Genomic DNA, 24341 nt, shown 5'->3' with positions numbered 1-24341 from the left:
TAGTTGTAGCTCATGGGCTCTAGAGCGCAGGCTCAGTAGTTGTGGCGCACGGCCTTAGTTGCTCCGCGGCATGTGGGATCTTCCCGGACCAGGGCTCGAACCCGCGTCCCCTGCATTGGCAGGCGGATTCTTAACCACTGTGCCACCAGGGAAGTCCGCACCCCAGTGTTTGAGGGCTGGCAGCCCTTGGTTTTATAGACAAGGAGACAGACATCCAGAGAGGCAAAGAGGACTGCGTAAATCACAGCTCGTTGCCTGGGAACACAGTCTCTTTAAGCCTAGACCCTTGTGCTTTCTGCCGACGCTCCCGATGGAGGTAGGATGTCAGAACAGCCCCTGCTATTTTTATCTGCTAGGGGAGGGGTAGGAGGAAGGGAGCCAACATTCTCAACAGCCCATCAGGAAGCTGAGTCTGAATAAAAATGTCTTTGTTAATCACAAGTGAGCAGAATCTCTTGGGTTTTTCCTGCTCAGAAGCCAGGAGTTGGAACGGGCTGCCGGGAGCTCACTGCCTTTTCCTTTATAGCCCCGAAGCATCAGGATCAGACACACCTGAGAAACAGGACAAAAGTTAGGGGCTTTCTCTGGGGTTCCCCAAGCCCCTCCAGACTCCAAGGTGGGGAAGCAGCTGTGGCTTCCCATCTTATCCCCGGAACTGTTCTCTGTATTTCAGGGACATCCACGGGAACCCCTTTCCCCCTGTGGCCCTCAACACGGCCATGAGGCCTCTGAGTACCTGCTCCCAACCTCGTAAACAGCAAGAGTGACTGTGATATTCACTGGCATGTTTATGCTGTCTGGTCAGTGTGGAGATTCTCCCAGGAGATGCTGAAGCGAGGGCATCTCTCAGATCCTTGCCATGCTGGGTGGTGTCACCAGGAAAAGTACCAGCCATCCAGAGTTCCCCGTTCCTTGCATTGTCTCCTCTTAAACCCTGTTAATTGGCCCTTCTGTCTTATATCTGTATGACGGTGCAACAGTAACAAAATCTCTTTCCTCCAGGGTTGGTGAAGTGGGGCCCATGCGGGAATGTGTGCCGGGCCCACGTAGAAACCACTGTCCACCCTCTACTGCTTGGCCCCCAGACGCTTCAAGGCCACGAAGTGGCCTCTGAACCAGGAGGGTTCATTCATCCAACGCTTTCTTGTCATTCGCGGTATCACTTGCAAAGCTTTTCTTCCATCCTTGCCCCGCCGGAGACCCTGTGGTTTCCATTTGAGCAAGTTTTCCTGCTAGGGTTGACTTCCTGTATCCCTGCATGGGCTACATTGTAATTGTGTTAATCAAAATTCCTGGTTCACCAGATCACTCCCTTCCTTTTCACGGTCAGAAAATACAGAGTTTATTGTTCTGTGTCCTCTGCCTGTTCAGTCCTAAGAAACATGCCCAGTGAGTTGACTGGCCCCCAGGGAGGCACTGGGGGGCTTGCTGATGGATATTCAGAGTGGCCAGGACTCTCGCTACGTCTTCAGGAGCCAGACACGCCTGCAGTGCTCAAAGCAGTTCAGCCTCCGGGCCCAGGGCTGACGGCTTTGTGGGAGCCGGGAGAAAAGCCCCATGGCACTGATGTCCACCTCTCGGAGTGGATACCAGTGGCGGCCAGGGTGTGAGGCTTCCTCTAGCAGCGTCATGGATGGAGGACAGTGCTGGAGCCAGTGGGGGGGATTATGAAAGGTCGCTGCTACAGGCAAGGAAAAGCAAGGCAGACGCCCATGGGGAATGGGGCTGGCGAGTCCAGGTGCGTCACCCTCTGGCCACTGGTAGATATCATCCTGGGACCTTCTCGGGGATGGGGTGGGTACAGGTCTGGCATGGTCAAGCGGGGGAGTCCAGCCAGAGGGATGTGGATCATTGCTGTGAAATTAACCCCATCTCATCCACCTACCTTCTCAGAGCAATGAGGCCTGAGGACACTTGGGTATCAGGTTTAGAAGAGTCCTGGGGGCTTCTGCATTTAAGTGATTAGAGCCTGGTTTGGAAATTTCCTTTAAAATGGACTCAAAGGCACAACATTGTAAATCAACTATACTTCAGTAAAAAAATTATTTAAAAAAAAAGCAGAGTAAATGTGGTACAATAAAATAAAATAAAATGGATTCAAAGAAGCAGCCCTGCCAACCAGGTGATTTCTAGTAAGAGGGGTGTGAGTATACTCATGGAGGGTTCTGGCAGAACCTCTGACGAGTCGGTCACATTTACTGAGAAACTCTGCACACAGAGAAGCGGAAGGGAGAAAGCCATCCCGCGGCTCTGTGGCTCCTGACTGGTAAAAGCTAGAGGTGAGCCTTATGGTTTGACCCCCTTTCACACGGGGTCCAACCAGAGTGGATCAAGGGAAGCAGAAAAGCTCAGACTCAGGCTGGGCAGTAGTGACAGTCTTCTCTGAGTGCTAAGCCCGGCTCTGGCTTTGAGGGCTTCCAAAGGCAAACAAGAGGAACAAATGAGATCTAGAAGCCCTGGGTTCCTGAGCTTTCCCTCATCCAGCAAAGTGCTTTGGGCCCACCCTGTCCGCCTTCATGGATTTCAGGGCTCAGGGCTCCCTGTGGAAGAAAGTTTGTGGTCTCCAGGGACCCTTCCCTTCTGCTGTGGTCCCTCTGGCTGGAAACGCATCCTTCTCTAGAAAATAGAGGAGGACAAATACCAGATGCCAGAGGATGGTAGCAAATTCCGCAGGTACCTGAAAGTCTTGGCAGGAGGGAGGAGAGGAAGAAGGGGACTTTCTTTATCAGGATGGGAAGGGAGAGTGGGATTCTGCTTCCTTTCTCTCGGTGTCCACACTTTTTTTCTCCTACCTCCTGATCTTTTCTAGTATTTTCTGGAATTTTTGATCTGGGTTTTTCTTTCTTTTTTTACACTATGTATTGAGAATAGTCACCCTTACACGTGTTCTGTAACTAGGTTTACGATGATTATTTACACATTTTTTATAAGCTGCTTTCAGTGTTCAGCCCTGGTCCTTTTTTACCTCGAGGCCTTCATTCTTCACCTGTAATTGTTTTAATCTTTCAGGCAGTTGGAGTACATCTTTCAAGCACTTGATTGGTAAATATCCTGAACCCTTGTCTGTAGAGCAGTGTATTTCGATCGATTTCGCTCATGAAAGACAGCTGTGGCCACATAGAATGGGCTTAGCATTTTCTGCCTAGCGGTCCAGGGGTGTCTTTGGAAATGTGGTCACAGAAGAGCCAAGAGCAGCTTTATTTATGCTCCTTTATCGGAGACACCCTCCTCCCACTTAAAGGGTTGTAGGACTTTATCCTTTCTTTGCTGTGTAAATGTATTGTTAGAGGGTGTCAGCTTGTTGTTGGGCTTTTAAAACCCATTTTGCCTGGAGCAGTGCGGGACCTTCCTTTGTGTCTCTACCAGCTGAGGGAAGTTTTCTTCCCCGGGCACCCCCAATCAACCTTTGTTTATAGTTTCTTTTCTGCTACGGCTTTTGTTCTAGTTTCTTCTTCAGGAACACCTAGCATCTCTTCTGTTGATTCCGTTTTCATGTTTTCCCATTTCCTTTGCATTCTGGGAAAAAAATTCTTCAGTTTGTTTTGTACATAACTGACTTTTTTTCTTTCTACAATACTGATTTTATATTCTATTGCAACCAATGTGGATATTCCTTTTATCACTACCTTTTAAATTTCCCTACAGTTTTGAGCACATCCTGTCCTTTTTTTATATCATTTTTTTAAACCAGCTTGCCTTTTTTCCATTAGTTTGTTCTCTCCTTATGACTCTGGCATTTGTATAATAGATGCTGTATCTTCCTGTCCTCTTTTGAGGTTGCTAAATGGTTTCCTGGAATTTTTCTTCTGGAGACCAGATGAGCTCATGAGTAGACGTTTGTGCTGCTCCTGAGGCGTCTGGATGCCGTTCCTGAATTTAATTTCTGCACTTCAAGAAACACTATATTATCTTGTGTCCCCCACCTCCCTGTACTCAAAGTTGAACAGTCCGTTCAGTCAGTCCATGAGGAGCTGGGATTTGTTCACAGGTGGGGCACATGCATTGCTTGGACAGCCATTCTCTGTTTACTTGTTTGGGGAAATAGCCTCTCAAATCTGTTTAAAGCCCAGTTTCTATTACAATTCCCAGTTTCCATCCACGCATCCATCCATCCAGTATTCTGGGTACTGAGCTGAGACTAAGAACAAGATGGACATGGCCTTGCCTTCCTGAATCTTACACTCTGTTTCTCTGTTGTGTGGCTCCTCCTCCTCCTCTTCCTCTGCCCTCTGGCTGAGTCTCCAAATCTCTCACCCCTAGAAGAACATGAAAATGCTGTCAATGCCCATCCTCTTCCCACCAGCCTATGACACTACTTGGGAGGACTACATTTCCCAGAATGCACTGTGCTGTTGTCATGGGTCCCCTCCTTCCTCCCCAGCTGTTTTCTCTCAGTCGCTCTCCATGGATAGAAAGGCTGCCAGAGCCAGAGAGAACAATACTTTCACCTGTGACACAGAGGAGAGGCGCCCAGTATTCTTGTGGACACAGACTCTGAGGCTGGCGGCATCGGTGTGGGAAGTGGGGCCCTGCTTCATGCCTTCTCTCTTACCCTGTAGCCAGAGATGATCTTTCCTTGGGTAGGTCTTCCCAGCTCTGTCTGGGAATCTCTCCACCCTGAACAGGTGTCAGCAGAAAGGTGTGGGGTGGACGTGACTCTCCAGTCTCCAGCCCCGCTGGGTCTTGGGCTTCATTTTTTTGGTTTTTTGTTTGTTTGTTTGTCTTAAGTTTATTTATTTTTGGCTGTGTTGAGTCTTCATTGCTGAGTGCAGGCTTATCTCTAGTTGAGGTGAGCTGGGGCTACCCTTTGTTGCAGTGCACGGGCTTCTCATTGTGGTGGCTTCTCTTGTTGTGGAGCAGGGGCTGTAGGTGTGCGGGCTTCAGTAGTTGTGGCAGGTGGTCTCAGTAGCTGTGGCACGCGGGCTTCAGTAGTTGTGGCTCACGGGCTCTAGAGCACAGGCTCAGTAGTTGTGGCGCACGGGCTTAGTTGCTCCGCGGCATGTGGGATCTTCCCGGACCAGGGCTCGAACCCGTGTCCCCTGCAATGGCAGGCGGATTCTTAACCACTGCATCACCAGGGAAGCCCTGGGTCTTGGGCTTCTTGGTGGCTCCCTTGCAACCCTGTCCCTAATTGGTTGACCCATATTGAGTGACAGTGGAAGCCGCTTCTGGCCTCCGGGTCGGGGACTGCTCAGCGCGCACCTATAACAAACTGGTTCCCGGGGGCTGATGGCTCCCAGGCACACCTGGCCACGCCCTGGCTGCTCCCGGGTGTCCCAGCTGGCTGTGTCATTGGGAAGGGAGAACTTGCTGGCGAGTTCTTTATGGAGATGTCTTCAGGCGCTGCCAGTCAAGGCACCGGACTCATTAGCAGTCATTGCCATGGCAACGGGTCTGCCAGAAAGTGGCTCGTTAGGCTGACTACTTCAGCGCTGTTATATATAGATCTGGGTGTGGGGGAGGGGGGCTGTGAGGGCCGTGGAAATGCCTTTCTTTAGCAGTCCTATTGCTTCTGGGTTTGGGGTGTGAGAAGACGCGGAATGGGGGGACCTTAAAACCGTCCGATCCGGCTGCAAAATCAAGTGTCTGACGGCCCCCCATTACCACCGGCAAGTACCGTCTGCTCACACCTGCGGAAGGTAAGAACCAGGTGCTTCCGGAAGTCTCCTAAAGGGCAAGGAGTCCTGGGTTGAACTTGAAGAAACTGGGGGGCGTCTGAGTGTGGGGTTCGTACTGCCTGGAGGCTGCAGAAGCAAGATAGGTTCTCTTAGAATAGTCTATCTGAAGGGTCTGGGCTACGGGACAGGAGTGTCTTCTTTATAAGTAACCAGGCAGCCAAACACTGTCTTTTTATAAATTATTAATTTTCTGTTCCCAGTTTTGATCTCAGAAGTGATGTTTTCTCTCCATCCCTCCTTCTAAAGAAAGCTGCAGACCATCTCTTCTGAGTTCATTGAGCATGAGATTTAAGGGTACATGTTAAAAAGCAGCTTTCTAGGCTCAAGGTTGATTGTGGAGTCAGAGCCCCGGCATCTGCGCTTTAACCCACATCGCTGGTGACGGACGGGGTGTCCCAGGGACCACACTTTGAGAAACACCACTGTAGGGGGCTATGTGTTTAATCTCTAGGTGACTTCCCTTTGTCTGCTCTTATTTTCCCCCTCCGAGGAGGGGATCAGTAGCCATCATTAAGAGGAAAATTTCTTTGGTTGTGTTGTTCTATGTAGGGAGACGAGGAAGTCAGCCCACAGACGGGGAACGTGACTGGTTGGACGTGGGCGGTGATATTTCTGCACGTCTCCTGGGAAGGCATATGCTCGTTTGGAGACCGTGAGACAGGCAGGAGAAGCAGGCCTGAGTTGCCATCCTCCTTGCACGGGAGCTGGGATGTCAGGTGGTCCAGGTGAAGATACAGAGCTGATCACAGACAGCTGGGGAGAGATGAGCTGAGGGTAACTAGGATTTGGGTAACTGGGTAGAAACAAAGCTAATATTTTAAACTGGTTTAACTGGTTTCACCAATTAAACTGTGCATTGTTGGGTGAGATATTAAATTCTCTGAGTCTCAGATTCCTCCTTTTAAAATGGGGAAAAAATGGCATCTCTGTGGCAGGCTTGTGGTAATGATTAGAGATGAGTTTGTGAAGCACCTGGCGCAGTCCTTGATGCAATGTAAACATTTGGTGAAAGTCATTATCAATGAGCGCAAATGGGATCTGCGCTCAGACGTTTCTTGAGGACCTTCTAGACTAGGGTTCTGAAGTGGTCTAGAAACTCTCGATGTTCCATAGGAGGTAGGGTAAGTGAGTAGGTGCACACATGCCTCCATTTTGGGGGGCAGAAGAGCCGTAGTTTTCTTTAGATTCTCAGAGGATGGGCTGTTATATACAGTTGAGCGGGTTGTTTACTCAACAAGGGGACCCAGACTGGGGGGGAGTCAGGGGCAACTGAAACCCAGCCTTGCACTCAGGGGTCTGGCCCATCTGGGGAAGAGGCAGTGTTTTCTCATTCCCACAAAGCAGTCCTGTGCATGAGGTTAAGAATTTCTTAGTTGGAAGAAACTGGCTTCATCTCCCCCGATTCACACTCCTTCAGCTCATGTTCATTGTAGGTAGGGCCCCCAACCTCACCCCTCACCCCTGCTTCTAGTTCCTATTCCCATGGGAAAGAGCTGCTGAAATGGAAGGGGAGAAGCCACAGGACTAGGGAAGGCAAGGGAAGGATTTAAGTTGGAAGGAAACTAATTAGAAGAATAGGTTTGGCAGAGACCTTAATTACTGGGTAGTTACTCACGCTGAATCCTCTTGATGGCTGTGGGGCAGCTCTCCCAGGAGGCCTGCCCCTCCATGACCACGAGGAATGAGGTAATGGTGGTGGTTTGGGCCTCTTAGATGAGGGCCTGCAGGTGGGAAGGCCAACTGTGTGTGTGTGTGTGTGTGTGTGTGTGTGTGTGTGTGTGTTAAAATACACCTAACGTAAAATTTACCGTCAGTGACATTTATACCTTCACAGTTTTGTGCAACCATCACCACTGTCTAGTTCCAGAACATTCTCATCACCCCAAAAAGGAATCCCTGTCCCCATTTCCCCCTCTCTCCAGCCCCTGGCAACCACGAATCTGCTTTCCGTCTCTACGGACTTTTCTGTCCTGGATATTTCACATCAGTGAGATTGTACGATATGTGGGGTTTTGTGTCCAGCTTACTTCATGCAGCATGATTTCAAGGTTCATCTGTGTTGTAGTGTGTATCGGTACTTCATTCCTTTGCATGGCTGAATATTCCTTTTTATGGACACACCACATTTCGTTGGTCCATTCATCAGTTGACGGACACTTGGGTTGTTTCTACCTGTCGGTAATCGTAGATAATGCTGCAGTGAACATGTGCGTACCAATTCTGTGTTTGAGTGTTGTTTTCAGTTCTCTTGGGGATGTAGCCAGCTGTCTGCACGTCTTTATTTTTTTTTAATATTTATTTATTTAGTTGGCTGCTCTGGGTCTTAGATGCGGCACGTGGGATCTTCATTGCCTCATGTGGGCTCTTAGTTGTGTCACGCATGTGGGATCTAGTTCCCTGACCAGGGATTGAACCCGGGCCCCCTGCATTGGGAGCACGGAGTCTTAACCACTGGACCACCAGGGAAGTCCCTGTCCACGTGTCTCTGACTCCTGACTTACTAGAGGCCAGCCAACAGGAGGAACTTCTTTCTGGAAGAGGGGAGAAAACAAGGGGACTGTGGCTGCCTGGGGGGCAGGGCGGAGACAGAACACAGTCAGATGGTGGGCAGAGCGGGGCCCCGTGGCCATGCTGGAGGGGATGTGGAGACCTCTTTGCCACGTTGGCCAAATTAGGAAATTGGCTGAGTTGGCCCGGGTGCCCCCCGGCCCTTTCAGCACCTCTTGGCCCTTCTGGGCTCAGCATCAGGGATGCCTCCCCCAGGTACCTTCCAAAGGGTCCTGCATTTCCCGGACGCGGGAGACCTCAGAGCCATCGTGGCCCCTACCTGGCCATCAATGTCCTCAGACGGAAACCCGGGCTTCTTCTGACCCTACAGAGTTAGGCAGATTAAGCAGTCATTCTAAAGAGAAAAGCACCATGCAGCTGTGGAGACAGGACAGATGTCACTGGTGCTATTTCACAAGGGGGACCCAGAGAGACGGAAGGTTCGGTCCACGCTCTCCACCAGCCCAGCTAAGGAGAGGTCTTTTCACCAGAGTATGTGAGTCAGCATCGTGACCCAGTGGCCTCCCCTGCAGGTCTGTGTTTGCCTTCTAAGTTGAGGAGTCCTGGAAACAGAAACCTCAGAGAAGGGACTGTTAACGGGGACGTTTCAGCCGCAGTGATGGGGCGGGTGGGGCGGAGGCCGGGTGTGTGCCCCTGAACTTCACGTTATAGGGGCCAGAGGCTGTGTGAAGCCTGGTCTTGTTCAGCCTTGAACGGCCCCCCGTTCCGCTGGGAACGCCCATTGGGCACAACTGGGGACAGGCACTGTCCTAGGTGGCCAGTTTGTTATTAATCTCCACGGCATCTGCCACAACTGGGCTGATGTTTCACAGATGTGGCAATAGGCACAGCTGGTTGAGTCATTTCCCCAGGTCACGTGGCAGCAAGGGGCCGTGTCAGGATTGAGTGAGCCTGAGGCCAGAGGGCTGGATTTCACGGTGCTTCTGGGTCCCTCTCTCCTCTGCAACCTATTTCTGGCCACGTCCGTCTCTGAGCCTTGTTTAATAGCTCTTAACAATTTCTCATTTCTTACCAGGTTACTTAGACAAGCTGTAATCTGGCCTTCCCTTCTTGGATGCTCTAAGTTACCTGAACTCAAGCAGAAGCAACCTGGTTCTATTGATAGAATGTTCCTCTCTTCAGCCAACCTCCTGAGCTCCCCACTCGTATTTTACTCGCAACTCCACTCAGCCAGAATGTCTGTCTCCTGCCTGTGTACAGACACTGTGCTCATCACAGGGCTTGCATGTGTTTCGACCGCCTTCCAATCTGGAAGAGGCCGGAGCAGTGTCCGGACGCCTAGGTAAACGTGCACAGCGGTGTACCTGGGCTCAGTGGACATGCTCTGCTGGTGAGGAGGCCTCCTGGCTGCTCTCTGGCCCCTGGTAGTTCTTTTAGAAGCCAGCGCACGGAATCAGAGAGGAGCCGTAAGTTAACAGGTGTGGGAGACAGAAGCGATCGGGGCGTGGGGGAAAGCTTTTAGTTAAATTGTGAAAATTCATAATGAAACATACACCGCCGTTACTCAGAGGGCCATGGGGTGGCTGTGTTTACTCGAAGTCCCAGGAGAAGCTAGGATTGATCCCATCCCGCTGAGGGTGTGCAGGGCACCGCAGGAAGTAGAAGCACGTGGCTTTGCAGCTTCAGAAAAGCTGAGAGGAGTCTGGGAGCGCTCTGCTGAGACTTGCATTAATTACTCCTGGTCAGTTCCCACAGCAGGCCCTGGGCCTTGTCTGCTGCTGTATTTGGTGGTCCTGAGGATTTTCAGATTCCACAGTGGGAGCTGGAGAGTGACCCGCCTCCTCCAGGCAGGTGCAGCAACCCTGTGAGTGGTTTTCTAGGGGCCCGGGAGGAGGAAGCCCAGCTCTTGTGTTAACTGATGGGCATCTCCCCCGTCCTCTGGGGGGCGCTGTCCCTTCTGCGGTGGTTCTGAAAATCAAGGGCTGCTCATACCTCATGCTCAGGCAATCCCCGAAATCACACCTGCAGCCCGTAACCTCCCCCAGGGAGGCCCGCGGGCCACACGCCCCCGCCAGTGTCGAGCCATTCCAGGGAGACTTCATCTGCCTCTGACTTCCTGGTTGAAAGACAGTTGCAAAAACGCCACATGTGTGTGACCTTCTCTGTCTTCCTCCACAGAAGCCTGGAATGGTCCCCCCTCCACCGGGAGAGGAAAGCCAGACCGTTGTCCTTCCACCAGGCTGGCAGAGCTACTTGTCCCCTCAGGGCCGGCGCTACTATGTCAACACGGCCACCAATGGTGAGTCCCGCTCTGGGCAGCGTCCTGCGCCCGTCCCGGGGTCCTGTCCGTCTGGAGGGGTGGTTCTCTCCTCCCTCCTTCACCTCCTGGGCTTTAGACTTTTCTTCCCGAAATCTACCTCAGAGGCTGCAGGGGAATCTTGCCTTCTTCACAGGGCTGGGTGGCAGGGGGCTGAGCCTGGGTGGGGAAAGATGCCCTTCAAAGTTGGGGTCATCCTTGGAACCTCACAACCACCCGGCATCTTTGTGGAACCCAGCCTCATGGTCTGGGGCTGTGTTTTCCAAACTGAGATCGCCAGAGGGTCTGCGGTCCACAGCTGGTTTAAATCAAATCAAACAGGTTACGCTGCTGCATGATTTCTTGGAACTTGGAATGCGCTGATTGATACCCGAACAAGGGTTATGAGAGTGGGGTTTCCCTAATTACATCACAACATCGCTCTCTCTTCCCTGAAGTATCTCACTGGCTGGAGTTTCTTAGGATGTTTTCTGGGAAATTCTGGGGCTAGTTATGGATTATTTATTCTAACCGGTAATTAGAGGTTCCCTGTGCATTTCTGAGTTGGGTCAGGACCACATCTCTTTGCCTCCGATTATTGTAGGCCTCCTGAGCCTTCACAGCAACTCCAGGATCCTAGCACGTAGGCTGTAGAATGACCTGAAGGAAGGCTGGAGCGGGGTCACACAAGGAGGAGTGGCGGCCTCTATAACAAGGTGGACAGAGCAGTGTACAGGCTGTGGTCTCGGGCTGGGCAGAGCAAAGCCAGCCACCAGCTCTGTCTCTTGACCACCAGAGAACGGAGAGGATGGAAACACGGAAAGTTAGATTTGGTGGGAATCACAGATGTGTGTGCCAAGGCAGAACGTGGATTCGGGTAGGATTTCGGCACCTCACTTCCCCCATCTGTGCCTACCTGACTTACGGCTACCTCCTCCCTCCCGACAGCACCATTGATATGGCTTATGTTTATGAACCTGCACTTGGCGGGAGCGGGGTGGGGAACTGGTGACAGGAGAGCCAGCTGCTGTTTAGAGGAAGCAACAGAGAAGGCAGCTGACAGCTGCCACTTGGGGCGTCTGGTTTGTTTATATTCCCTGGCAACCTGGCCTTCCGTTCAAGGAGGGGTGTTCTAGTTGAAGAGGTAACCAGGGGTTTCTAGGAAAAGGGAAGTGGAACTAGTTCTGACCATTCTAATGAGAAGCTTCCTCAAATAAGCCCGTGAGCAGCTTTGTACTGTTAGCAGACTTTGAAGTTTCGGAGGTGAGTGTGTTTATGGGCAGTGCCCCATCTGTAAAATGCGGAAGTTGGACCAAATGATCCTGAGATCATCAAGAATTCGGCTCCATTCTCGTCCTGAATTAGCCACTCTGTTGCAAAGGGGCAGAAGGGTAAAAGTCGCTTTCTGAAATCTAACTGATTTTTTAAAAATAGCCGTGTAACAAACAGTCCGTTGCTAGTATACGCTCTCATTCATTTAACTAGCCCTCTCTTTAGTAAGGGGATAGTTAAATCCCATTTTATGTTACCAGGCAGTGTGAATTTCCAATAACTTGCATGTCAAGGAATAGGGTTCTTTTTTCAGCCATTTAAAAATGTAAAAGTCAGGCTTCCCTGGTGGCGCAGTGGTTGAGAGTCCGCCTGCCGATGCAGGGGACACGGGTTCGTGCCCCGGTCCGGGAAGATCCCACGTGCCGCGGAGTGGCTGGGCCCATGCGCCATGGCCGCTGAGCCTGTGCATCCGGAGCCTGTGCTCCGCAACGGGAGAGGCCACAACAGTGAGAGGCCCGCGTACTGCAAAAAAAAAAAGTAAAAGTCGATCTTAGTTAAGGAGTTCCCAAGCTGTATGATGACATACATGTGTTGACCCGTGGGCCATATTGGTTGCTGTATTCCTGGCTCCTTGGTCTTGCATTCGAGACCCATGCCAGCTTTTTTTTTTAAAATCAATAATCAAACAATTACATTTACTGTATATATATTATATGTCGAAACGCACTAAATTACCCATAAATAATTTTACTTAGCCTACTCAACAATCCAGTATAACAGTGGTTCTCAATAGGGACAATTTTGCTCACCAGGGGGCAAGTCTGAAAAGAATTCTGATTGTTCCAACTGGGGAATATACTGGCATCTAGTGAGTAGGGGCCAGGGATGCTGATAAATATCCTACAGGGCACTAGACACATGCCAGTTTTATTCATTCGCTGTTTAATTCATTCTTCATCGGTTGATTGGATTGTTCAGTCAACAAACATGTGTTGGGCCTCACGTATGTTCCAGGCAGAGTGTTGGATGCTGAGGATATAATAATAAAAAAAGAAGCAGCCTCAGCCCTCAAAGTACTTAACTTCTACTAATGGAAGCAGATTTTATTTTATTTTATTTTTTATTTTTGGCTGTACTTTTATTATTTTGGCCATATTTTAAACTTTTGATCCAGCTTGCAGGATCTTAGTTCCCTGACCAGGGATCAAACCTGGGCCCTGACAGTGAAAGCGCCAAGTCCAAACCACTGGACCACCAGGGAATTCCCAGAAGCAGATTTTAAATGAGTCCATATTTGATTGCAGTCGAGAGCAGGGCTGTGAAGGAGGAGTCCACGGTGTTTTGAGAGCATGGCCCAGAGAGACCCTGGGAGGTCAGGGGAGACTTCCTGGAGGAGGAGGTTCCCTTCAGCTGAGATGAGAAGCATGACAACAGTATTGGTCATGTTTGGAGGGATCATGCAGACCCTGAACATCACATTAAAGATTTTGCTTTTTAGTTTTAAGGCACTAGGAAGACCGGATATCTTTCTGATTCTCCTCTGGAATCTTAGCCCCATTTTGTTTGGCTGCTGGGCTGCTTTGTAAATTTTCTAATCTGACTGCCTTTCTGCAGGAAGGTGCTTATCAGAGCAGCCTCTCGCTCTTCTCACACCCACGTTTATCTGACCCCTGACTCCTGGAAGCATGTGTCTCCTCACAGCCGGCCCAGCTGCACCCACCTTTCCGCCCCAACTCTTGGATCTCTGCTGCCCTGGGACTCCGGCCAGAATCGCTCGCCACTGCCCAGGAAGCAGACCCCCTTCTCGCAGGCACCATGAGCCATTTCTTTCTTCTTCTTTCTGTCTGTCCACCTTTCTTCCAAGCTCTCCTGGTCTCCCTTGATCCCTAATCGCTTCTTTTGCAGAGGGCGCTGGGGTACCATAGATGTGCTGTCCCCGTTTTTTACACCACGTACAAATGTAAGGAGTTTAAAGCCCAATTTACATTTGTATTACCTTGCTCTGGCTAATCTGCTTATTTTCAAATCCGTTTAGGATTTTCTGCATGGGGATTGTTACAGGGCTGCTGTGCTGGGCTGCGGGGTACAAAATCAAACCAGAGGCCATCTCCGCCTTCAACGACTGCAGGTGTGATGGAGTCAGAAACACGGAAACCAATGAGTGTTTCGGGTGTTAACGTGGAAACCTGCAGGCCCGAGGAAGGGGGTCGCCAGCTCTATCTGGGTGTCAGACAAGTCTCTGAGAGCAGGGATGCGGGGTCCTTGCCTTGGGCGTTTTCAGCTGCAGTGACAGCACAAGCAGAGGGGAGGCAGCAGGGGGAAGGCTGATGTGGCTGGCGTGGGTGAGGAACAGAGGGGGGGATTTGGGGGTCTGATCCACTAAAGACCCCAGTGGGGCACCGTGAAGAGTTGGGGCTTTGCCCTGTGGGCGTGGAAAGCGATGGAAGCGCTGGCTCGACATCCTCAGAATATTGTGGCGAGATGACTCGTGCAGCAGAGAGATGGGTTATAGGATGGTGAGCAGGAACCTGACAGGCTCGACGAGAAGAGAAGTAATGAGGTCAGCTCTGTGTCTGTAGTGTGGCCGGAGAGGAGGAGATATGATCTGTCAGACGGGATGTGGCAGGTCCAGGAAAGAAGAACGCACAGATTCCTTTTCTGCCTTGTGTGCCGGAGCTGTTCAGTGAGAACAGGGGACTTGGAAGGAATGGCTTTGGAAGAAAGAAGATGATTCCACGTTGAGCATACCGTTCCTTGGGGAACATTCAGGGAGAGATGGGCAGTGTATGTTGGACGGATGGGTCTGTGACTCAGGGGTCGTCATCTGGGCTAAAGATGAGGTGCTGGGGAGCTGTGTGGGTGCACGGCATGGTGGGCAGAGATCAGGCTGGGTTACACCCCCACTCGTCCCTTGGCCTGACTCCGTTTTACAGGGACCGACCTGCGCAAGCCCAGGTAGCGGCCCGGAACTTGCATTTCATCAGCAGAGAACTGAAATCTGGAGCGTGCAGGAGGTCACCCAGGGCAAGCCTCCAGGGGGAAGAGAGCCCTGCAGAACCATGCTTAAGGGAGGGGCAGAGGGGGCTCGGAAAGAATCGTCAGAGATGTGAGGCTTCCAGGAGCAGGCAATGTCCTGAATGGCAAAGGAGAAAAGCTTGTCAAGACAGACTGAAATACAGGTCAGATTTACGGTGGGGGAGGGGATATTGTAAGTCTTTGGGGAAAGCACACATTATTTAATAAATGGTGTTGGGCCAGATGGCTAACAGGGAAATTTTGTTGGGTAAGTTAATGCAATGACACTATTGTCTTCGTAGAAACTCAGCAAGGCCATCAGAGCATGAGACTTTGGGAGGCATCGTCCCCCCACCCATCTCCCCTTATCTCCTCACGGTTTATGGCTCTCTGGGGCATTTTGTCAGGCAGGGTAGTACTGAGCTCAGGCCCCAGGGTTCTGGTATCAGGAAGTTGCTTGTGCTGCAGTGCTCCGTTCCACCCAAAGTTGACTCTGTTGCCAAAAATGAGAGTGTGTTTAGTTTCTGGTTATTGAGCTATTATCAGTAGCCAGCCTATTCAGGGACCTAAGCTAGTGTTAAGCGGGACCTCTTACTTGCATAAAAAATAACTGCATTTCAAGAAAATAGCACAAAGTTGTTTTGTTCCATTTATCATTGGAAGCCCAGATATGCACATTTAATCACTTAACAGCATAGGGTCAGAGATATTCAGATCTTCTTTTGGGAGAGATACTGGCTTTTTAGATATTATTTAAGATATATTTTTACAATTTGGACCTCGAAGGGATATTTCAAGCCAGTAACGAAGGCCAAGCTTAGTTTTGCTTAGTGTATGAGTCAGTATTTTATCTCTTACGTAGATTAATCTCTATATACTTTAAATCTGATAGTTTCATTTATCTTTCATTTCTAAAGAAAGAGGATCATTTGAAGAGGGTGCCTTAGTCCTGTTTCCGAGAAAGCAGAGCCTGAGGCAAGGATTAAGTGTTAACACCTTATTTGGGAGGTATAAGCCCAGAATGGTGAGGGTGGGTGAGAGGGGAAGAGAGGCAAAGGAAGATGCTGGCTAGCCTTGACAGTGAACTGACAGCCAGTGGGTTGCTCAGCAAGTGTGTTTGCTTCTCTGGAACCAGGTTTGCAGAGAGGAGTCATGCCTTTGAGTAGTCCACGGGAGAGCAGAGGTGTTTTATCTCCTCACCTCCTTCTCATCTCCTGTTTCCCACTGGCCACGCTTCTCTGCTTGGAGAGCCATTTCCCCCCACTTTGGGGTGTATCATCTGACCCCCAGCAGCCTCTTGGAAAGCCTTATTCCACCCCCACAGAGCGATGCTTCAGCCAAGCCCAAGGCAGACGGTCAGTGGAGCATGGGTGAGGTACCAACCAAAATAGGAGCAGGCAGTCGATGGAAATGTGAGGAAGAGCCCAGTGTCTGTCCCAGCCTGGAGGCTCCTGTTGCACTATGTGCTGGGCTGTACATCTCTCTCCACTGTCAGGCCTTGATGACTTGATTATTTACAGGGTTTTGGTGGCCAGTGACTTTTACTCAGTCATCCTAGGGGGAACCTTACAAATCATTGAACACAGCAGTTGGCAGTCTACAGCCCTTGGGCCAAATTCAGCTTGCAGCCTGTTTTTGTAGATAGAGTTTAATTGGAACACAGGCGTGCTCTTTTCTTTTTTTTTTTTTTTAAATATATATTTATTTTAATTTTTGGCTGCACTGGGTCTTTGTTGCTGTGCGGGTCTCGTTGTGGTGAGCGGGGGCTACTCTTCGTTGCGGTATGTGGGCTTCTCATTGCCGTGGCTTCTCCTGCTGCAGAGCACGGGCTCTAGGCGTGCGGGCTCCAGAGCGCAGCCTCAGTAGTTGTGGCTCGTGGGCTCTAGAGCAGAGGCTCAGTAGTTGTGGCACAGGGGCTTAGTTGCTCCGCAGCATGTGGGATCTTCCCGGACCAGGGCTCGAACCCGCGTCCCCTGCATTGGCAGGTGGACTCTTAACCACTGCACCACCAGGGAAGCCCCTCTTTTATTTTCTTATTGCCTAAGGCTGCTATTGGGCAAAGATGGCAGAGTTGAGTAGGGTCCATATAGCTCACAAAACCAAAAATGTTTACTCTCTGGCCTTTAAAAGAAAAAGTTTGCTGATCCCCAGCCTAACAGATAGAACCCATTCATTTTACACACGAGGAAGGGAGTCCCCCATGGGGTAAAGGGACTCAGTCAAAGTTACCTGCCCATTCAAAGACCAAGCTATGCTTGGATCCCCTGTCTTCTAATCTTTTCCTTTTTACCTCAGTATACAGGAGGATGGGCATGGGGGAGGGCAGTGACTTAATTTGCAATAAGGATAACTGAGTTCATGGATTAGTAGCAGAAACAATCCGAGATAACTTTTATTTTTAAGGCAAACACAGCCATCTTCTGAGAGCATCAGCTGAAACCCAGGAGAGCTGGGAACCGTTTTTAAGCTCTTTTGACAAAGAATTCATATGTATAAATGTTTTATTATGTTTGTGAGCCAAACGTGGAGGATTAAACCAGGATCTGAGCTTTTGGATTCATTTACCAAATAATAGGCACTTTTCTTGATTTCTGGTTTTAATTTTTCTTTAAATGAGTAGATTCCCATTTAACTGTATTACAGCAGGAGCTAATGTGAGTTTCTGGATAAGTTTTCCAGTAGAACCCTTTTTAAAAGCATTCCTTGAACTTTTCTTTGTTACAAATAATTAGAATACTTGAGAGAGCAGCCCTGATAATTCTCAGTTAATAAAAGTTGCCCTGAGAAACTTCTGCACCCAAAAACATGTCTATTTTCATCTGTCCATCTGTGTTAAACAAATGTGAGACTAAAATGGTGCTTTTATTTGACACATTCAATTGATTGAAATAGGTGTGTGTGTGTGTGCACGTGTGTTCATGTTTTTTATTTTAGCTGTATTATTTTCCTTTAATGGACTCTTTCTTAATGGGAAGCTGTGAGACCTTAAATCTTACTATTCATCTGTTTCTGTGGGGTTGCGTTTTTCCCTTCCAGAGAATTCGTTTTAATCTGTAATATTAAGGTAACACTTTAGTACACAACACATCTCTCATTTCTCAGCAGCTTTTAAGCAGTTTTAAATTCTCCTGGAATTTTGGCAGGTGCCAAGTGGGTTAGAGAGTCATTCACGCTGCCAGTAAGTTGAAGTCCCACGCTGCCGGTAAGTTGAAGTCAAAACACAAAGGAGACAGAATTTTATTGTTTGCTAGTGTTACTTTGAAAAAGACGACTTATTGGTCAACAGTGTAAAAACTTTCCTCATTGGATGTTAGGTGGAGTCACCAGTTAGCAGCAAGTGGTTCAGATCTGAAATAAAATAGAATGTATGGCATCGGACCCAGCAGTTCCACTCCTAGATATCTACCCAAGAGAACTGAAAACATGTGCACACAAAAATTTATACATGAATGTTCATAGCAGCATTATTCATAATGGCCAGAAACAACCCAAATGTCCATCAGCGAATGAGTGGATAAACAAAATGTGGTCTGGGAATTCCCTGGCGGTCTGGTGATTAGGACTCCATGCTCTTACCCACAAGGGCCTGCATTCAATCCCTGGTTGGGGAACTAAGATCCCACAAGCTGCTCGGTGTGGGCGCCCCCCCCCCCCCCCCCCACCAAAATGAATATCCGAAACAAAATGTGGTCTGTCTCTGCAATGGGAAGTGATTCAGCCATAAAAAGGAAGCAAGTACTAATGGGTACATGCAACATGCCTGGGTGAACCTTGAAAATATCGTGCTAAGTGAAAGAAGCCACACACACAAAGCCATATGTTGTGTGATTCCATTTATATGAAATGCTTAGAATAGGCAAATCCATAGACCCAGATAGTAGATTCATGGTTCCAGGGACTGGGGAGAAGGGGTGACTTCTCACGGGTAAGGGGTGTCCTTTTGAGGTGATGAAAATGTTCTAAAATTAGATAGTGTTGATGGTTGCACATCTTCGTGAATATACTAAAAGCCCCTGTAATGTATGCTTTTAGAGAGTGAGTTTCATGGTATATGAGTTATATCACAATAAAAACAGGCATATAGAGGTAGGTGGGCGAGTTGGTGACTTTCCTGGTGTCCTTCCAGAACAAGTCCTTAGATGCCTCAGTTGGGCATTCCTTCTGCCCAATTCCCAAACTTTAGTGGGCATTGAAGCACATAGGGAGTTTGTTTAAAAATATTGATACACAGGTCCTGCCGCAGACCTACTGAATTGGAATCTACTATTTGGAGCGAGTAAAAATTTCTGCTTTGTATCTTTGTTTTCTGATAGTCACCACCTATTTTTGACGTCTAAGGAGACAACCAGATTGATGATGGCATGGTCAATGGATCAGATATTTTGACGCTGAAGAGTCCATTGAAATCCAGTTTTTCTCTTTTGGAAATTCAATGAGAAAATACAATTTTCTTCAAACAAGTAAACATGCATTATAGTCCCAAGGTTAAATAAATGGTTTATGGTTATATAACCATAAACCATTGTAGTTAAAGTAGAATCTCGTGGGAAAACTACTTGAAGACAAATAACTCAATCTTACAGTGACAGGATATAGAATGAGAATAAAACTACCAAGAAAGGCCCTTCACCTGGTTAATGTTTATACTCTTGTGTTGTCAGGGTAGCAAACTTGCAGATATCTCTAGCCTTTATTCTTGTCTACATAACAGGATGTAGTGGCAGTTCTTATCATTTCACAGCTTTTGAGTCAATAGCTCAAAAAACATTTTTTTTTGAATCTCAGTATTTTTGCCATTAAAAAAAAAAAAGACGTATGAACTCTGGTTTCAACTTTGTTTCTAGCTGCAACTAAGTCAAAGGATTTGGGGCTTCTACTGTTTTCATTTTCCCATTCTCTGTAGCACTCTGACATCTAGACATCTGAACCCCATCCTTGCCTTCAAGGAACTTAGAGTCTAGTGAAAGAGTTCTAGGCCTTGGAGATGTAAGAAAGCTGTAAATTTTTTCTTCCTTCATATTTCTCTTCTCTGGAGAACGTTGTCCCGGAATGTCCTAGCTTGCCTCTGCTTTGCTTAGGACATATGTACCAGTGTAGAGTCACCTTGCCCTCATCATCACTTTGCAGAGCCCAGTGGCCTAGTGAGTGTGGTGGGATCGGATTGTATCCAATGACTAATCCAGCCCTATCACGCTAATCCATCCATATAAAGTGGTAGGATCTTTACCAGGCATTAGATCGACCTGTATTCATTACAGGCCAAGAAAAGTACAAGGTGATCGTGAGCTGTGTATCCATAAGGAATGACGTTTGCTTGGGTTGAACTCTGGTGTGTGATGACTGCATTTCTAGGGCAGTTGTAGTGCCTCTGGTGGCGGTGGGGCAAGGCAGGGTCAGGACCTCTAGATCCAGGTGAGCTGTCCTGCAAAGATTCAGGTAGAGTAGATGTCTCACGGTGGCTTGTCTTGAGGCCAGAGGCTGTCCACAGAAGGATTTTATTTTGTGTTCACCATCCTTAAAGACGTTGAATGAGTTGCCAACATTGAAAAATTGGGAAATTTTTCATACCCACCCAGATACTTGTCTCCTTTTGAAAAATTGTGAGGTATGGCCACATGCGGCCCGCCTTCCTGCCTGAACACCACCGCGTGGATCTGAGCAGGTTGCCACCATTCCTGATTTTTCTTCTACTCGAGTCTGCTTCATGCAAGCATCTTACATGTTCAGTGCTTGTGGGGCCTTGAGCTTTGACCTGTGTTTGGACATAGCCTCATGGCTTTACAGCAAGTATGGCAGGGGAAAATTAGCATTAGGCATAAAATCAGGAATCTATTTTATAAATGCACTTGGAAGTAAGAGATTATGAAAGGGGACCAGGCAAGAGATGAAAGAATCGGGAGAAAGGACTGACCGGTCCACTTCAGGAAGAACTTTCAGACTCATCTCATACTCTGCCTTATTCCTGGAGCTTTTATGTGCACCCGACCTATTAGTGCAGGAAGCCTTGCCGTTTGGGGGCTTCTGTAAAGCCTGTGTGTGTGCGGGGTGGGGGTGGGGCAGTGGGAACATGTGGCCGCAGCAGGAAGTTGGGGTCCACAGGGAAGGGCAGTCGGGACAGAGATAGCCATCAATGCTGTTTAAAGAGTTGGGTCCCACGGAGTCAGTGGAACTCCTGGCAAAAATGGAAATTACCCATAGGTTATATTCTGATGAGTGAGTGGGCCAGGACCACGTGAGTGGATTATCAAGACACAAGTGTTTGCTCAATGCCTTCTCTGTGCCCGTCTCTCATTATGCACTTGGATGGCTCCTTGCAGGGGTGGTGTGGGCGAACACAATGCAAATGGCTTCGAGAACGCCTCCCAGTGGAGATGAGATTGTTAAAGGAGACTTTCCTCGTGGGTTGCAGTCCGTTTTCTTTCCTGCCTGAACAGACCTCTGCGGGTCCCTTCCGGCTCTAAAATCCTGTGCAACAGGGTGTCGTCACACCGCCGTGCTCATCACCCACCACTGCTGGGGAACGTGCCTTGTACGGAGAGCTGGCGTGGTGTCCCGGCGATCAGATCTTCACTGTTGGAGGAAGGTCTCGGAGCTGAGGAACAGCTTTTTTGTAATTTCAGTCCAAGATGGATCCCAGAGTAGGCAGTGCTCTTCCAAGAGGTGTGGGAGGAGGATGGGGTGAGAAGTTAGTGGCGCGGGATGAGTGTTGATTGCGTGCGCTCCCCGGCAGCGGGGTGCTGGGCTGGGCACGGGGCTCTGGGAGCCTCCCCTGAAGGGTCTTGCTGTCCTTAGAAGGTCACGGGCTGGGCCTTGTACCCAGCGGGGCTCCTGGACATTCCTGTTGAGTGATGCGCTGCCCTCTTGCCGGCTGTGCTTATTAGCACCTGTGTACCCAGCCCGAGAAGAAATAGCCCCTGTAATGGGTGAGAGCGGAGGAAGTTACCGAGCGGTCCAGCACAGGGATGGACTGTGGGAAGAACGTGCTGGAGGGAGATTCTGCCCCCCGCCCCCTCCCCAGGCATTCAGCCTTAATGGCCCTTGTGGGGATCTAATGGGGGTGGGGCGGTCTCGGGGACTGGGGATATTTGGGGTAGGGAGGTTGGAGCAGAAGCAGTTTTCCAACTGGTACAGACGTTTTTCACTGTTTGAACAACCAGTCTGACGGCACTCGTGCTCTGCATGGCTGCCTGCTGGGACATGTACTAGGGCTGGGGCTTAGTTGTCCCCTGGTCCCTGGTGGTCCAGTTCCTTGCTCCCCCTCTGGGCCCTGCCACAGACCCGGACCCTCTGCTTCTGAATCCCTGGACTCCTCTGTCCAGACTTTCTGGCCCCCAGATCAACTCCATAGGTTAGCGTGACCTCCATCCCTGCCTCCTACTGTTCCCAGCCAGCTGCAGCCTTTTGAACTGTGTCGCCCCCACCCCCCCAAAGGAAGTTTAAGTCCTAACCCCTAGGACCCTTGAATGTGACCTTGGATATAGGGTCTTTGCAGACAATCAGGTTAAGATCCCGGCGCTTGCTGGGCCCTCATCCAATATGTCGGATCCTTACGAAAAGCGTTTTGGACTCAGAGACAGACACACACAGAGGGAAGACGATGTGAAGACACAAAGGGAGCCCATCTATGAGCCACGGAATGACTGAGGCCACCAGAAGCCAGGGAAGAGGCCTAGAGCAGATGCTCACAAGCTCTCAGAAGGAAGCAGTCTCGCTGACACCTTGGTCTCAGACTTCCAGCCTCCAGAACTGTGACACAACACATTTCTGTCGTAGTCGAAGCTGCCTAGTTCATGGTAGTTTGTTAGGGCAGCCCCAGGAAACCAATACATTTCCCACACCCAGAGTAACATGCCGTTGTGGTCTCTTTGGGCACTGCTAAGCCAAACAAGCGGTGTTTTGTCCTCCGCAATGCTGTGGACAGGAGCAATCTGTCATCTGTGTCTCAGAACACCTGGCCTACGGGGCAGTTAGCACCAGCAGCAGGAAGGGTGGCGCGCCTTCCTGTTACGTTGCCAACCTATCGCCAGCCGATCAGTGAATGTGAGGTATGAGCTCCGGCTTGGAATAGCTGCCAGGGTATCAGAATGCCAGTAATTCCAAGAGATGTGCGTGCAGGAAAGCTTTAATACAAGCTGCAGGAAAGAGACACTTGTTTTCTCTTCCCCATTTAAGTGGATTTCCCACTCCTTTTTTTTTTTTTTTTTTGGAGTAGAGTTGATTTACAATGCTGTGTTAGTTTCAGGTTCACAGCAATGTGAACTGAGACACTTCATAAAGCAGTTGATTTCCGATACTTGTGATGCTTCTCTTGGACATACCAGAGAGGACTTGGCTGGAGGTCATGTTCATCTCTGGTGTAAGCCAGATTCTAGGTGCATTCCCAGCAATCCTGGTCTTGAGCCCCCATCTTGGAAAGAGAAGGTTGGGCTGCTTTGGAAAGCCTTTCAAGCTTTGTATTTCCTAAGGACAGAGCCCTGTGGCCATGCAGACAGGACCCAGCTCCCGGCCACCACCTCCCTCTGTCCCTGATACCTGCTGCCTGGGGTGCCCTCCACTCTCATGACACACCATTGCATTTAGAGGTGGAGGGAGATAACTTGTACGCAGGGGTTCTTCCTGAGCAGTGGGATTAGGGAGGATTTTTATTCTCTTTTGATTTTGCCGTTTTCCAGTGTTTTCTCCCTTGGACCTGTATTACTTGTACAAGTAGGTAAAATTAGCTTCTCTGAAATAGAGGAGCGGATGGGAGCTGAGCGCCAAGGTTCTCTCTTGCTTCGCCTTCCCCAGCACGACATCCCACCCTCCTCGGTTCCTCTGGAGAGGTGGTCTCGCGTTCTGGGGATCCTTCTGGGGCTGAGAAGCACAAACTGGAGCCTGAAAGGCCCCCGGTCTTTTCTATATGGCACAAAGGAGCATCCAGGGATGCCGGGCCACATGATCTCTGCCACAGAAGGAGGTGTGTTCTGGGCTGGGACTCAAGGAGACCCCCATCCCCTCCTCCCCCTCCCTTCTCTTCCTCTCTGCCACAGATAAAGACCTCACTTGCTTTCTGCTGCCGGTATGCAAAATTAACATGTGCTGATGGGGGAGACACTGCAGAAAAGGTACGGAGAGGACAGAACAGGGACACAGCCTTGGGAAATAGGACAGAAGGGGCCAGGGAGCACACAGTGCTTTTGGACACCACGTCCCCACCCAGCTGGCTCAACTCTCGTGCACAGAGCGTGCATTCCTCTTAACCAGGTGTGCAAATGCGAAGCCTTCTTAGTTAGCGGGCTTTAGGGATGGAGAGGAAATCCTCAAGAGGCTTGCATAACAGCCCAAACATTTGTGGTCCCGGAGGATTTCTTCTTTGCTCTCTCAGAGCTTCTGCCCCGTGGGGTTCACTTTTCTCTCTCCGCATCTCTCGGGCCAACTTGACTATTGGCCGCAGTTTTCAGCCAACAACACCCGTTCAGAGGAAAGGAGGTGAGCAGTGGATGCTTTCAAGTCAGGAGTAATTCGTGGGTTGGTTTGATTGTTGTACCTTTCAAAAAATATATATATATTTTTTATAGCCCTACCTCCAGCCG

General features: G+C 49.5%; 1 protein-coding gene across 15 annotated transcripts in view; it reads left to right on the top strand.

The window, feature by feature from the left end:
* GAS7 (growth arrest specific 7) overlaps positions 1-24341 on the top strand; it is a 200315-nt gene that overhangs the window by 109468 nt on the left and 66506 nt on the right. For 8 of the 15 annotated variants that reach the window (XM_024748441.1, XM_024748442.1, XM_024748447.1 and 5 more), the window contains one exon: positions 10365-10485. In XM_024748441.1, coding sequence (XP_024604209.1) covers positions 10365-10485 — 121 coding nt within the window. Of the gene's footprint in view, positions 1-9148; positions 9665-9732; positions 10051-10364; positions 10486-24341 lie in introns of those variants that run through there. The other 7 variants (XM_024748448.1, XM_024748452.1, XR_003003646.1 and 4 more) reach the window with 7 other exon arrangements.

This window comes from Neophocaena asiaeorientalis, unplaced genomic scaffold (genome assembly GCF_003031525.2).
Source record: "Neophocaena asiaeorientalis asiaeorientalis breed wild unplaced genomic scaffold, Neophocaena_asiaeorientalis_V1.1 scaffold543, whole genome shotgun sequence".
In the NCBI taxonomy this organism is placed as follows: domain Eukaryota; kingdom Metazoa; phylum Chordata; class Mammalia; order Artiodactyla; family Phocoenidae; genus Neophocaena; species Neophocaena asiaeorientalis.
This window is presented reverse-complemented; position numbering and strand designations above follow the sequence as displayed.